Genomic DNA, 16,918 nt, shown 5'->3' on the forward strand with positions numbered 1-16,918 from the left:
TTTCCTTAATCCCTCCTTATTATCCAACATTTTTGCTTATCCAACGTTCTGCCAGCCCATTTATGTTGGATAAGTGAGACTACTGTATTTAAAAATGATTCTAATATATCCATAAAACAGTAAAAGAACAGAGATTTGAGTTATGTCATTTATCAGTCTAAGATATTCATTATAGTGTTTATATTACTCAAAAGATATAAGAATGAAAGAAAACACATACCACCCTTATTTCCATTCTCTTCATCCTGTAAAAGAAAATCATAAACACCCAAAGTCATTGTTTAAAAATCAACCTCTTCAAAACATTCATGTCTAAGCATCTCAAAGCTTTTTACCACAAATTGTACAACTCAGCAACAAAGGGATTGGATTCACAGGTAATATTTGTTTCTATTTTAAAAAAAAAAACAGGCAAGCCTTTCTAGGAAATTTCTCCAAGTAAAAGTTACCAAAATTATTATTATTATTTACCACACTTATACCCCACCCTTCTCACTCCGAAGGGGACTCAGAGTGGCCTTACAAAGGCAACGATTCGATGCCACACATATACATATCGGTAAATAAACGACATATTAAAAACCAAACAGTTAAAAAGATATCAACATTAAAACATCAGTAAAAATCATGCAATCCAAGTCATACTCCAGGGCTGTTCCATTCATCGTTGTGTTATTCTTAATTTCTTACTGCACCATTAAAAAGGCTTAGTCCCAAAGCCACTTTTTTAGCTTTTTCCTGAAGGTCAGGAGGGAGGCAGCTGATCTAATCTCGCTGGGGAGGGAGTTCCATAGACGAAAGATTTTCTGTTACTATAATCCTTCAACTTTCAGTATGCATGTAGTATATAGCAGAGTAACATTTTTTAAAGCTGCCTTTTGGGGGTTACCATGTCCTGAACCTCTCTGACCACAACCCAGAAGGGCTACTGATAATGCATGGTCAAAACAGTCATTTTCTTCAAGAAGGAACCCAAGAAGCTACCTTTTATTAAGCCATATAGTCTTGTGTAGCTTACTGAGAAGCATTAATTCTTTTAGTATGACTCCTTCAACTCTGACAAGTATTACTGGTTGGTTTTGCATCTGCATCCATTCATTCCCTGTTAGTAATTATCAGTGAATTCCCCCCCCCCTCCTGCCCCTGTTCTTTTGAAGACACTGGTAGTTGATGGACATGCAATTTCTTGAATTTTCACTAGGAGACTTTTCTTTACAAAAAACTGTGGGTATGGTCCTATCTCTTGAAATGGTCTGTTTACAAACCCTTTTTGCACCTGACCAGCCCTCTTTTTCTCCCTTTATCAGTAAGTTGGGCTTGTTGGACAAGGAGGCTGTAAAAAGGCTGAGCTTATGTTACTAGATAAATATTCTTCATTACACTCAAGTGCATCTATATAATAAATGAGGTAATTTCTGAAATTTAGTTCATTATGCACTCACCTTAAAAGAAAACTGAACAGCTGACTCCGGGGGATATACAATGAAATGCCGTAAGGTGAAACCAAAGCCCTGTGATGTTCTTTGCAAAACTACCGTTTTGGGTCCTGGCCAAGAGAACGCTTCTTCATCCTCTGACAGGGATACAGCTTCACTTTGTTCTTTTCCATCTTTATTTTTGGACACCTAGTGAAAAGAAAAGGCCAGTTGAACCATGTTTTCCACTGTATATTTTCCACGGTGCTATTGAAAATAATTTCATAAAAGTACAATGATCTGTGCAAAGGATTGTTCCAAATTTCCCATCTCTGTTTCTACCAATCAATGAAACATTTATTGACTACAAACGATTACATTATGAACATAGTGTGCTGTCTTATTGTTCATCCAGTCCAGTAGTCCAACACTGGATTATGTCTGTTGTTTTCAACCTTTTCCCTTTTCCCAAGCCTGTAGCCGGGAGGTGGGGGTGTTAATGCATACAACCCCCCCTCCCAAAATAAATTCAGGTTTTTAAAAAACTGGTTAACCAAATCCCCATGATAAGTCTATGTGAAGCAAAAAATAGAGTTCCTCCAAAACTGCAAGCATTATATCAATCAAATTTTTATAATTTATTCATACTATCATTACCTAACTTTCCGCCAATTTACATTGCAATAGCAGCAATTGCCGACATAATGGAAGCAACCATGTTTTGATATCATGGATGTTTAGTCAACATTTTTGACATAAAGATGGCATAATACACCGAAACTGACATCAAAATCGAACTCCTCAGGTTAAACTCCATAAGAAAAACTTAAGTTTAAATACAATTTATGATTTTTCCAGGTACATAATAATTTGTGATTGCTTAAAAACCTGATACTTTAATATCTCCATAATTATCAAGTATTTTTGAATGACTAATTACTAGATTAAAGGTATTTTATGTAGTTTCTAAAATGTAATATGTGTTAGTCATACATCGTGATTTTTAGATATTCCAATTTAAAGTGAAATATATGTATATGAGAGCTTTCAAAATTCTGTATCCCTGATTCTAGTCAACATTTTTGTGAAATCTGAACTTAATTACAGAATCTATTGTGAAGTTTCATTTGTTTTTTACCCATGTAATTATCTTTAATAGTTTCTGAAATATTATTAAAAACACCTGAAAATAGTCACGTCACTGCTCTCTTGCTCTTTCCCCTTTCAGGGCCTGTCTCTTACGTCTGCCTTCTTGCTCCTCCCACTGGGGTATAAAAGGAAGGCATGAAAGCAGCTGTGGGTCATTCCAAACACAGCTGTCCTACTGTGCAATCGTCTGCTAGCTTGAGTGCCTGTTCTGATACTTAAAGCCCTGTTAGTTGCTGTCAGTGTTTCCTTTCATCCTCCTGACTCCAGAAGATGCCTAAACGTCTATCAAAGTAACTGAATGTTTTTGAGTTCATGGCAAAAAAGGAACAGCCAAATATTGACGACCAAGAAGGCAGCAGGTTGAGGAACATTGCAGCAGCTGGGACTGATGAAGACCCCAGAACATGCACACTCAGATTGCAGGTGAAAACTGAGGAAACTATGGAAACTGAGGTGTCTACCACTGGTTCATCTAATCCAAGACCTGCCAAAGAAACCATGGAAAAGGAGCAAAGACAAGAAGGCGTGGCATTGTCAGACCTCAGATTTTATATGAACAAGACTGTTTCTGATGACCATGTGAAAGCTCAATTAGTGCCAAATCCACAGACTCCTTTGCCAGGATATGTGTTTCCTGTGGATAAGAGGAGGCATCTAATTTTTCAGTCTAAATGGTTCAATAGATTTCCCTGGTTAGCCTACTCATTTCATCTACAAGGAACACTCTGTAAGTACTGTGTGTTATTTAGAGGAAAAGTTGGGGGAAAGGGTGGTCATCAGAAGCTTGGTGCCTTGGTTGCTAAACTATTTGTGTGATCAAAAGATGCAATAGAAGTCTTCAATGGACACCAAAAAACAGAATACCATCAGAACAACTTGTGATTAGCTGAAAACTTCCTGCTTATTCACAGTCGAAAACATCTTGATGTAACCCATCATCATGATAAAGGAAATAAGAAAGCAGAAGAAAACAGTAAGAAATTTCTGCCAATTGTGGAAACTATTGTCCTTTGTGGCCGACAAGAGCAAAATACAGGTAGAAGAAGCAACAAAAGGGAAAGGATACAAAACAAACTCCTTCATTTACCAATGTACACAGTAGTTCTAGGGTATGAAAAATCATACCTTTGCACCATGATGGTAATTTCAGGGCCTTGTTGAGATCTCATGTCAGATCAGGAGACACTGATCTGAAAAGTTATCTTGAAATTGCAGCTATGAATCCCCAGTATACTAGTTCTCAAATATAGACTGAACTAATACATTGGTGGTGACAAGATAGTCAAGGTAGTGTGACACAGCCCCGGTCTCAACTGTCCCAGTCTCACGCAGCTGCGCAGAGCTCTCTTAACAGCTCTTCACAGGCACGTGTCAAGCCCTCCTCATTGTGAGAGAACATGGCAGGCCACTGTATCCTCCTGCAAAGAGAAGTACCCTGCAGGACACATGGATATGCGGGGTACAAGAGCCTCTCACAGTTGCATGTAAGCCCTCCTCTTCAAGGGAGAACATTGCAAGCCACCGTATCCTCCCGCAAAGAGGAGCACCCACAGGCACATGTGGCTTTGCACAGCTGCGTGTCAGCCCTCCTCTTTGCAGGAAGACATGGCGGGCTCTCCTGAGAGCTCCACACGGCTACATGGACTTAGCTTTCCAAACATTCCCAGCTTTCTTTCCAACTTTAAAGATGAAAAGGTGATTGAGAGCACCACACAACTGCTTAGGCTATCTAACCCACTAGTTGATCATTAGACTCATTCGTAATGGCATGTACATTGGTATGATTTTTCATACCCTAGAACTACTGTGTACATTGGTAAATGAAGGAGTTTGTTTTGTATCCTTTCCCTTTTGTTGCCTCTTCTACCTGTATTTTGCTCTACTCTCAATGATGGGAGCTCTGACATCCCAAATATTTTTTCACTACAACTGGTAGAACACCCCTTATAGTACTTTTGGAATGTCTTGTCAAGATTTTGTATAATCAAATATACATTTACAACACCCATGACTACGCTGTCTCTGAGATTTTGATTCATTTTGTTCTACAAGTAACTGTCCTTTGGAAAAAAAGGTACTCTATCAAGTGTAAAAAAATCAAAACCATCTTCTATTCTCATAACCTTTTTGCCTTTCCACTCCTGCCAATTCCCTTCCCTTCAGGAATTTGGCAAAAATGCAAAAAAAAAAAAAAAAAAGTAATGAAAGGCCTATTCAAAAGTGGCTCACAAACACCATATTCTATTACTGAAATAATACAAAATGAAAATAGAAAAGAAATCAGAATGCTAAGTTTTTTAATAAATAAAAAAGAAAGCAGATAATGAAAAATCCATTTCATTTGCCCAGCTTCTAGTTTTGTAGAATTAATCCTTTGCTGTTGAAATCAACTTTCAAGTGACCCCTGTGGTTCATTCCTAGAGAGATATCCTCTCACACTCTGCAATTTCAGCACATCAATACAGCTCCTTCTGAACACTGAAGCAATCATTGAGCTACCATGGCTAATACCCCATTGCTTTCCCAGGGTTTTTTTTAAGTAACTATCACCACATAGAAATATTTTCAGGATTTATGGGCTATAGATTATGTGAAGTGTTGATCTGGAAGACACCAGGTCCGCCAACCACTAAGCTGAAGATCATTATGGAAACAGAGAGGAATGAATCTCTATGTTGCTGGTCTGTACTGGTTTCATATCGAGTCCACCATAGGTTCATTCTCTCAATTTTTTTACATATCTTTTATAAGCAAAATAACAAGACTGTATCACTCCCATAAAACGTGTGTTACCATAAAATACACATGTGCATATATTTTTCCAGCTGAGAGCTGCATCACAACGTCCTATATATGAAAATATACAATCCAAAGAATGCCTACTTTCTAATAAAAAAATTGTAAAGTTGGAAGTAGGCTAGTTTATTTGACCATTAAAATCAAACATTATTTCAACATTCCTAATGAAAGAGATGGTATGCTAAATGTAATTAAATCTGCATCCAAACCCATGCACCTATTCCTTGTGTGAGTGTATAGATTTAAAACTTTATGCACTGTTTTGTTTTCATGAATTCTCCATCCTTCTCCTTAAAGGTGCTAGTTCTTCAAATAACTCCAGGCAGGAGAAATGCCATTTATATCACCAGTACAAACATTAGCAGGCTTTAATTTTTTTTACTGTTTTAAAATTCTATTTCTGTGTTTTATTTTTATAGTTCAACATTTTAATTCTGTTAATGTTAAATGTTCAGAAGACATGTTATTAATGGGCGATGTAGCTATTTTGTGAAGTATAAAAAGTATTTATTTCATCTTGAATAGTTCTGCAGAGAAGCACACTGCTTATCACCCTTCTGGCATGTACTTATGATCCTTCCATCCTGTCTTCACTTCCCATCCAAAGATTTATGCACAGGGAAAAGAAAAGCATTCTATTTGAAGGAGCCTTTTAAATGCTTTTTTCAAATAGCTCTGTGATTCTATGAATTACTTCATGACTGACAATACCTAACCATACAATTTAGCTTGGATTTCTTTAGACACCTAACTACCCTAGATATCTAGCAATCAAAAACTATTTAAGTCAAAAACAAAAAGGGAACAGTCTTTTAGAATAAATGTTTCCACATGAATTATTTTGTTCAAGAGACCTGAATGATCACATTCACATTACAGTTTACCCAAGGCTGAGTCTATTCAAAGGAACTGAATGCAAATTCTTTGCTGACTGCGGGCCCAGTTCAACTATTGATATCACCTGAACATTTACAATGCCCCAAAAAGGCATTCCCTTAAAATGGCAGTACAGTGGGATCTAGGCAAACACACTGAAACTGCTGTTTTGAAGAATGTATTAAAATTGTGTAATCTTCTAAATATCATTAATCTACTAAGATAAAATTATTATATCTACAGTTCCAAGGTCTACTGTCTTTATAACTTTTCAATACATTTAACTGTACAGACACCAATGGGGACTCCAGTGTTTATATTCTTTCCAATTCCACACCAATTACATTTGGTGTGTTGTACTAGGACACTTGCATTTAAATAGTAGAGCAATGTAGTGATGAAAAAGCAAGTCTGGAGAACACAACTGAAAAGAATACAAATTATTGCTAGCAGAATGGAAACAGCAATGAGATTTGTAGGATCAGCACTCTGACACCAAGGGGCCAAAGGACTGTGAAAACATCTCTGCTCAGTGACTCTACCTTGCCACTACTAGCCCAAGGCCAGAGAATGTTGGCTGGAGTTCCCCTCTCGCCTCTTCATCAGTTGGGTTTGCTAAAATGGACATTCAGGCATGAATCTTTTGTGTGGCCATTCCTAAACATAATTGCCTCTTTGTAGTTCTGTACTAGGTATAATAAATAATGGCTGACTTCTGTGGAGATGCACTATTTTCTTTTGAGTTTTCTAGCAGAAGGGTTTAGCTTTGCTATACGGAACCTCAAGTAAAGCAATATCAAGGGGTGTGCCATATCATTTGGTTTATTCTGTAATAATCCAATATATGTTCAGACTTTGAACTACTGGGGATGATGTGGCAGTAAAATAAGAGGAGCCTTTTGATGATCCAGATAAAGGAAATAAAGTCTAGATATTTGAGGACCTGTACCCTATTAGATCTTTACATATTTCTTTTCAATGCAAACCAGCAAAAAGGATCTGATCTGGGATAATTTTGATTAACTGGTCTATATCACTGAAACTTGAGCAAATCATGGTGGTAATGTGGATGATAAAGTGGGATTGCCAATGCCAACTGTATTTTCATTACATTCATCAGGCATTTTTGTACAACAATCTACTGGATTGAAATATCTGCATTTAGTGCTGGGATAGGATAGCAAATCTGTAGTTGAGCTAATCATATGGCTCTCTATGTCTCTACCTAAACTGTCACACAAAGTCTCTGATATAATGCTGAGAGTCCACAAATTTTATTGTCTTCTCCCTCCAGCAAATGCGACATGTTGCACAACTATGGTGTGTTCCCAAAATACACATATAGAGACGCAATGAGATTTAGACATGTGTAACATCTTTAGATTTCTCTGTGGCTAAAAGTTTCTTTATGACACATTTCTTTTTTGGAGGTGCCCAATTTTATCAGAATCATACTCAGGAACCTCACACAGAGCAGGAGCCTAGGTTTACACTTCCAGGTGACATCCATTGTCCCACTGACACAAAGATCACTGGAAGCAAATTCGGTTCTCAACTCTATGATCAGGTTTGAATGTAAGCCTAAAATAGGACTGAGAGTCCTTAACTTAAGGACTCCTAAACTGGAACAAGTCTGCATAATCAGAAACTGATCAGTTCTATTACAGACAACAGGGCCAACATCATACCATCAATGCTGACAGCAGACCGAAATGAGAGGCCACAAAGAAATAAAATACTAGAGAAATTTATGTAAAAAAGAGAGGAAGAACAAAGGCAGAAAGTAATAGAATTTGTAATCACCACCAAACCTGTCTTCACCATCAGAATCCACAGTACTAAAAAGCCCTTTGAATTAGCTGTTTCTCAACTCAAAATTGGTAAAGCCAGGTAAACGTCCCTAGGACAGTAAAAAGTGAAAGGACTACAAAAACCCACTTGTAGTACCCATTTCTTGGATGTAATAGAAGCTCAAATGTTCACCTGATTATGTTTGAGAAAAGGCCACTCTTAGTGTATCTTGTTGTTGTTTATTCATTCAGTCGCTTCTGACTCTTCATGACCTCATGGACCAGCCCACACCAGAGCTTTAACTTTACAAATCAACATCTTGAATTGGTCCTAAAGGCAAAACTAGAATTCCAATGTCTAGTTCAGCCCCATTAGTATCTCATGTTTATTTTACGGGCTAACCTAACCTTCCAAGAACTTTTCAGACACATCTCAACATAAAGCACAGGCAAATTATATTAAATCTATGACAGATCACATGATGGAATAATAACCTAATTTAATTAAATGAACACCTAGCCACTTTACTTCCCTGGCATCCAGGAGCAGTGTTGGGTCACTGTGTATCCCCACACTGCAAACCATCACACTACACCAAAAACAAAGTGTATAACTATCTACAAATGCAGCCAACATTACTTTTGCTTTACTTGGATTAAGTTGCAATCTGACATACAATAAAATAAGTAGAAACTCCCAATGAACACTGTGGAATGTTCTTCTGTTCATTATTAGCACTCTTATATGTATTCTTGAACTATTTCTATTCAGGAGAAAACTGCATAAGGAACCAAATACAAAAGACAGGATAGAGGGAACAGTTCACAATCACAATTCTCTCTTGTGATCTTTGACAAAAAATCATGATATATATAAAAAATCATGATTATATGTATTTTGTTTAGATTTCCACAAGCTATTTCAAACTTGATGGGATGGCAGGGAGATACTTAAAATATTTTCTATAATTTATATCAGAATACTTTTAGTAAAACTGTCATCAGAGCAATTTATTCAAGCCTGAACAAAAAAGCAAATGAAACTTCTTTTCATCAGATCTTATGAGACCACACACACACACACACAAGGTTATTCTATTTATAAAAGCAAACACAAAAGCTAAACACAACATATTTTACCTACTTCTTTTTCAATTTAAGAGCAATTCCATTACACATTATCTTTCACATGCAGCATCTATTTAATTTGTATCTTTTTGCATTTACAAGTACATAAATGAGAATGGAAGATACAGGATGCACTACTTGAGTTTCACATGCTGTTTACCAAACAAATACAACATATAAAGCTTAAACAAATATTCCATACCAATTGGGAGTCATCCCACAATGTCTGCGTCTGTATTGCCATTAGTGGTGTGCAAACCAGCTGCAATGACAACAGCATTATACATAACCTCAAAACAAAAACGCCAGTCTCTTGCTTTCTTCTGAACGAGGATCAAATGAAAACCTTAACCCCAAATAAGGTCTGATATAGTAAATAACTGTTTACTGCAGCTTGTTTGTTCTGTGATCCAAGTGGTTTTAGCCAAAAACTCTTCAAGTACTGCAATTTGAGAAAGGAAAAACTAGGAGTATCCCAGTTCATACTAAAATTGTATGTAATACAAAGGTGGGGGAGAGTGCAAGAGTCAGCATACAACGGATAAGATTCTGATTTGTACAGACAAGAATGACTTGCTGGGAACACAGTTCTTGCATGCTTTCACTTGTGAACCGAACAGAAAATGATAGCCACGTCAAAACTATTTATGATTCCATGTGTCATTTCCTAAAGGTGTTCTCCTTTAGCGGTAGAATGTAATTTGCCTCACTTCTGAGTGAATCAATTTAGCTACACGATGAAACAAGTCACGAAACTGTTTCACTATTCAGGATATCATTTAAACGATAACCCATCCACCAAATTCTAGAAATATCACTGTTGAAATTAATTTGCATTTTAGACTAGTGAAGTAAAACAATGCAAGCAACTCATGTGTCTCTCCTAATGTTCTGATAGTAGTTATACTAAAAATGTGTACTAAACCAATACAGACTGGTCAGGGTGTAATATTCCCTTGTACTGTCAAGTTTATCAGTCCCCAAAATAGGATTAGTTAGTCTAGATCAGTGGTTCTCAACCTGTGGGTCCCTAGGAGTTTTGGCCTACAACTCCCAGAAAACCTAGCCAGTTTACCAGCTGTTAGGATTTCTGGGAATTGAAGGCAACAACATCTGGGGACTCATGGGTTGAGAACCACTGGTCTAGATAATTCTTAGTCTAGGTAGGTAAGTCAAGGAAACTCCTCCAATGAATCAATGCACATGAAAAATGCCAGGTAGAAAGTGATATAATGCTAATTATACATATCATACACATAAAACAGAGAGAAATGAAAAAATGACGCAGCCTAGGACAACTTCCTTGGTGAGTAGTCTTAGACTCTAGAAGTTCCTAGAAACAGGATGCTAGAATGGCTCACTACCTGATGTCCCTCCATAGAACTTTTTATTGAAGGGGGGCTTTTTGGCAACTTGCTGGAGAAAGGACTTCTTGCTGTCACATCTAATCAATGAGTTTTATCCCATGTTAAAACTTTTAAGTTAAGGCTTTTAAGCAGAGGCTGGATGGTCATCTGTCGGGGGTGCTTTGAATGCGATTTCCTGCTTCTTGGCAGGGGGTTGGACTGGATGGCCCATGAGGTCTCTTCCAACTCTACTATTCTATGATTCTATGTTTCTTTGTTTTCTAATGTAGCTGATTCAATAAGTTGTTATTATATTTATTTATTATATACTGTACAGTAGATATCATCACAAACCAGCATAACCAGACAATCTGTGAATCCTATCAAGAATTTCTTGTTACTACCATTATTTTCATGTACAGCAATCTATGGTACATACATTTACCAAGCCTGCATGCTTGGGTGTTCTGTTTGGCGGGCATAATTCCAAACAAAAACTTTGCTAGGTCTTACTTTCAGGTGTGGCCTTATATTTAGCAATTCAGCAAAATCTCTACTAGGTCTTATTTTCTGGGGATGTCTTATTTTAGGGGAAATAGGGTATTATATATCTTATGCTCAGTTGTCATATGGTTAGTTTTATCACCAGTAGCTGCTGCATTTCCCACCCTCAGCTTATACTCAGGTCACTACGTTCTCCCAGTTTTTGTGGTGAAATTAGGTGCCTCAGCTTATATTCAGATTGGCTTATACTCAAGTATATACGGTAACTAAGCCTATATTTCTGTCCAGAGATATACACAATCTTGACTCTTTTCTCTAGCTGGGAACATACAGAGTCAAAGAAGTAAGTTGGAGAGAAAATGGAAAGGAATATGGCACATTTCCAAGCCTCTCAGGTATTTTGCACTTGGCAGGAAATACCCTGAACTGCAATGGAAAATATGCCAAAGTGTACTGTAATACAGCACAAAACTACTATCCATATTTTCACATGTAAAGAAGTAGAGGCTTTAAACCAAGTCAAATGAGAACTTATTATGAACAAGCCAAGGCAAACTCCAACAGCCACTCTAATGACATCATATAAACTCTGGATAGAAACTAATAGCTTAAATGGTAGGGATTTGAGTTGAAAATGTTCCTCCAAGTTGACGTGCCTGAGATACTTCGTGTGTGTATGTGGGGGGGGGGGGGGGGATATCAGAATGTGCAGGTATGCCTCCTGAAAATTGAGGAATGCCATAAATCCCCCCTCCTGAACCCTATCCAAGAGGATTCGTAGGGAATCCATGTGACACTTCCACTTCCTTATTAAACAGCTGACCCTGCAAAGGTTTGGGAGGGTCTTCCAGTTCCCACTTTCTTTGGAAGGAAAAAAGTACTCTGGTAGGACCCCAAAAATATCTGAAGTTGGGGCACTGGCTCTATCATCTTTATTTGGTATAGATTACCTATAACATACTCTGATGGTTTTATGCCGACCTGGACATTTGAAAACACACCAAAAAATCCAACCAGGAGCTTCCTCAAGTTTAAAGGCCTAGTTTACGCTGGTGAAAAAGGCTGCACCCCCACTAAATCCTTTTGCTTCTGTTCAGTCTGGGCCCTTGGAAAAGTCCAGGTTGATCTGAGAGTCCTGACATCTTATTGCCTAAACTGGGGCTGGCAGAGATAAAAGGACCGCATGTCAAACTGAAGCAACCTTCAGTTGTCTGGGTTGCTGTGAGTCTTTCGGACTGTATGGCCATGTTCCAGAAGTTTTCTCTCCTGACATTTCGCCCACATCTGTGGCAAGCATCTTCACACCTCTGAGGATGCCTGCCACAGATGTTGACGAAACATCAAGAGAAAAACCTTCCGGAACATGGGCATACAGTCATAAAGACTCGCAGCAACCCAGTGATTCTGGCCATGAAAGCCTTCAACAATACATTTTCTGTTGTCTCTTTTTTATTGTTCATGGATGTCAACACTTTCTTTTAATCTATGGTCTGCACCAAAACCTCACCCAGAACTCACCACATAAAATCCTTTAAAAAAGAAATAGCTAAACTTCCTAGTGATGGTTATACAATTTTCTATAAAAAAGAATTCCTACAATTATATCATTATATCATCTTTTATGTAAAACAACTTCTCCAATTATCATTATCATCATCATCGGCTATCACTCGTGGCCAAGTACGATTGATTTCTAAGGGCCAAGTCTTGGTGGTGGGTCTGTAAACGACTGTGGAGACTTATTCTGGATCCGCATGTTCTTTCACACTAGATTTCTGGCCCAATCTACTTGTCCGAACGTATCTCTTCCTATGAGCCAGCAAGATCCTTAAGATCAGGGGTCCCCAAACTTTTTAAGCTGAGGGCCGGTCCACAATCCTTCAGACTGTTGAGGGGCCAGATTATCATTTGAAAAAAACAAACAAACAAATTCTGATGCACACTGCACATGTCTTATTTGTAGTGCAAAAACAACAACAACAAGAAGAAAAATGAAAGAACAATACAGTATTTAAAAATAAAAACAATTTTAACCAACATACATTGATCAGGATTTCAATGGGAAGTGTGGTCCTGCTTCTGGCCAATGAGATAGTCAAGTTAATTAGGATTGTTGTTGTTGTTGTTGTGTGCCTTCAAGTCATTTCAGACTTTGGGCGAGCCTAAGTCTAAAATTTATTTATTATTTATTTATTTACTGCATTAATTTACTACATTTGAATCACACCCTTCTCACCCCAAGGGGGACTCAGAGTGGCTTACAAATTATATGTACATACAATATATTATATTATTAGCAAAGAACAATATTAGCATTATATATTACTATATTGAACTATACCACTATACTATAATATTATTAGTAATATTATATGTAATATAGAACATATAATTAATATTATTATATGGTATTATTAGTGTTATATTGTATTTCATTATAATATTATTATCAATATTATATGTATATACAATATATTATATTATAAAACTGAGGGCGGGGGCCAGGTAAATGACCTCGGAGGGCCGCATCCGGCCCCCGGGCCTTAGTTTGGGGACCCCTGCTTAAGATCATCCGGAGAGGCCCTGCTCTCGGTCCCGCCTGCCTCGCAAACGTGGCTGGTGGGAACGAGGGACAGGGCCTTCTCGGTGGTGGCTCCCTGGCTGTGGAACACTCTCCCCAGAGAGATCAGACAAGTTCCAACTCTTTTGTGCTTTAGAAGAGCCCTAAAAACATGGCTATGTGCCCAGGCTTTAAACGAATAAATGATAAAGATGACACAGACTGACCTATGGAGAAGGCACGAGGTTTTCAGATGAACGGATCTGAGCATGTATATTTTTAAAATTTATATACTGTAATTTTATATTGTATTTAATTGTTTTTAACTGATTTTATGTACTGTTGATTGATTTTGTATAGGCATCTAATTGTGCCAGTGTTGTAAGCCACCCTGAGTCCCTTCGGGTGAGAAGGGCGGGATATAAATATTGGAAATAAATAATAAATAAATGTCCAGATGCAAGGTAGACAAGAGTCTGCTTGATGAGCCTTCCTCTTGGCACATTCCTCCCTTTCACTCTCTATTTGTGCCTCTGTACCAAAACCTCACCCAGACTTCACCACACAACATAAAATCCTTAAAAAGACACATAGCTTAACTTCCTAATTATGGTTACACATTTTTCTATTTAAAATAACTTCTCCACTTATAACATACATTTCTTCAACTTAACCAAACTATTAATTATCAACACCTACAATTAGCTCATTATCCTGGTTTTAAGCAATAAGACAAATCAAAGGTTCCCAAATGTGGCCAATGACATTTCTTTAATCAAAGTTGATGATTTATCCATTTCAGGTAGATCCATCTATTTCAACAGCCACTCCTCATGATACGGATAGTGTTTTTCCATTTCTTTGCATACATTAATCTTATTGTCTTGGTCGCATATTGTATTGATCTTTCATGTTTCTTATCTATTTGGTTATCTATCAGTTCCAGTAGAAACAATCCTCCTTTTCATTCTGCTCTTTGTTATTCTTTTTTTCTATTGCTTTTTCTATTTGGAAAATAGGGTATCTAATAAAAATATTATGGAAAAACTAGATTAAAATTCTTAATAAAAGGACTTATTGTCCCATTGTGGTTTTCTTTTTAGTAATGGTAAAATGCAAAAACTAAAACGAAGGCAGATCTAAGTATGTGAAAGAATCCCGTCCGATAGGCCCTATTATCAGTTTCACCATCCTGTAAAGTCAGGCTAGTGGATATACCTGACAGGCCTTTCTCTGTAGTAACTATCTCCCTTCCTTCTGAGATTCTGATGGGCACTAAAGACTAAGCTATTTCATTTGGCCTTTTTTAAAATTAAAGGTGCCTACTCTCGCTGTTTTTAAAGCCATTTGAATTGGCTGTTTTTAGAACTATTTTAAAGACATGTTTTGAATGTTTTAAGTTATGTTTTAACTGTTTTTATCCACTATGTGTTGCTTCAATGGTGGATCAAGATGAAAGAAACAAACAAACACCTTAAATGAACAAATTAATATAAAATATAGCAATGCATACATTGCTGCTGTTTGCATATAGGTCAGAAAAGGAGCTCTGTGTGGCTTCTGTTACCAAATGAGAGAAGAAGACTGGAAAGTCATTTTCACTGGCTAGAGGTCCCTAGTAGAGTACATGGGCTCCATAGTATTGTCATCAGAATCCACAGCCAGAAGTAACTCACAGATGGCAGTTCTACTTAAAGTTTAATAAGTAGCACTCAGCCAATAACTAAGTGTGGTAAACTAAGCATAATGAATTATAATATGGTTGAGAAAGTTAAGAAAATCTGTGATTTCTTGATTCTAAAACCAGGCCTGTCAGGAAGGGGATGTTAACTTATGTGGGATGGACACACAGTCAATGTTTTCAAACAGATGGTCTAGTATTTGACAAAAATGAAATGTATCTTAGTCAATCTGCCATGGGATACTGATGTCTCGTCGTTTAACAGAGATAAGATATTAGATCTACAAGTGGATTCAAAGATTTTCAGATTACAGCATGGCAGTGGCACCACATAGAAATCTAACACAAAGATGGACACCTTTTCTAAACAACCCATAAAAAGCCAAAGATTTAGATTCTTCTCACAGATGTTGCTCCCCAAAAGCTGCATGGGTGTCAATACTTTGATAATATGTCCATATAGACAAGCATCTGACTAATTTTTTTACAAGGGGCATACTACTTTAACAACTTCTCGCTTGGCAGTCTAGCCTAATACAGGTAACCTAGAAGCAAACACTATAAAATACTCAAAGGCTATAATCAATCATTCCAGACCATGACATGACATGACATTGCATTACATTAGGGGAGAAAGCTAAAACATGAGTCAGCTTATTAAGAATATGGAACAAAAATATCTAATAAGGGGTCAGTCCAATCAAAAAAGAGATAAGAAACCAGAAGCAAAAACTAGTGTTCAGGAAAGAAAATCAGCTGGACACCAAAACAGGAAAAAATAAGGTTGAGTGTTAGAGCTATGTAGTGAGAATAAACATCACTTTGCTAACAAAGAGGCAGTGTCCAGTGTCTTTGCGGGCCCCAATCCAAAAAGCATTTTTGACCAAGGCTGATGTGTTTACATGGTTACCATATTCAAAGTGCCAAAAAGTATATCACAGACTTTACAAACTGAGAAGCCACTGAATTTCCCAGTCATTTCTAATGCAAGACAAATGGGTTATTGGGGTGGGGGACTAAATGACAGATGAACAAAAGCTTGGAAGAAAAATGTATATTTGTAATCCAGAGGGAATGCATTATTAATATGCTAAAGCACAAAAATTATTATGACAGCCTAATAAAAAATATGGGTGTTTTTAAAACATTTAAAAAATAAATGTTAAGCATCCCTTATCAGGAATTCCAAAATCCAAAATTGTCCATATAGGTGGCTAATGACAGATTTTTGTTCTGACAGTTCAATGTACACAATCTTCGTTTCATGCACAAAATTATTAAAATATATTGCATAAAATTATGTATATAAGCAACAATGGAATATAGATATTCAAAAATCCCCACCAAATCCAAAATACTTCATGTCCTAAGCATTTCAGATAAGAGATATTAACCTGTATTTGCTAGGCAGATTAAAATAATAACACTATGTAACAAAATTTGGAAAAAAATTATTTGAAAGTATTATTTCTTGTTTAATGATGTTGTACTTACTTTGAAAGTAGCTGTTATACTCCAGAAACTTCATTTTTGGGGCTGCCACAAAATACGGTATGTTGAATTGGTTGAGATTCTATGAGGCAATCATTGAAAAACTATAGCAAATCGCGCTGCTGGATGTCCCACAAAAACAAAGTTTTTGCAGTTTAATAAACTTTTTCCATGTTTTT

General features: G+C 37.0%; 1 protein-coding gene across 8 annotated transcripts in view; it reads right to left on the minus strand.

Annotated features, from left to right (window-relative positions):
- Positions 1 to 16,918, minus strand: part of arhgap21 (Rho GTPase activating protein 21) — a 126,261-nt gene that overhangs the window by 65,067 nt on the left and 44,276 nt on the right. For all 8 annotated transcript variants that reach the window (XR_010007087.1, XR_010007086.1, XM_008112405.3 and 5 more), the window contains exons 2-3: positions 1,443 to 1,625; positions 221 to 245 (exon numbers count right to left, since the gene is read on the minus strand). Coding sequence is in view for 6 of the 8 variants with exons in the window: in XM_008112405.3 (XP_008110612.1) it covers positions 221 to 245; positions 1,443 to 1,625 (208 nt within the window). In the remaining 2 variants the exon portion in view is untranslated. The remainder of the gene's footprint in view (positions 1 to 220; positions 246 to 1,442; positions 1,626 to 16,918) is intronic.

This window comes from Anolis carolinensis, chromosome 6, assembly GCF_035594765.1.
Source record: "Anolis carolinensis isolate JA03-04 chromosome 6, rAnoCar3.1.pri, whole genome shotgun sequence".
Classification (NCBI taxonomy): Eukaryota; Metazoa; Chordata; class Lepidosauria; order Squamata; family Dactyloidae; genus Anolis; species Anolis carolinensis.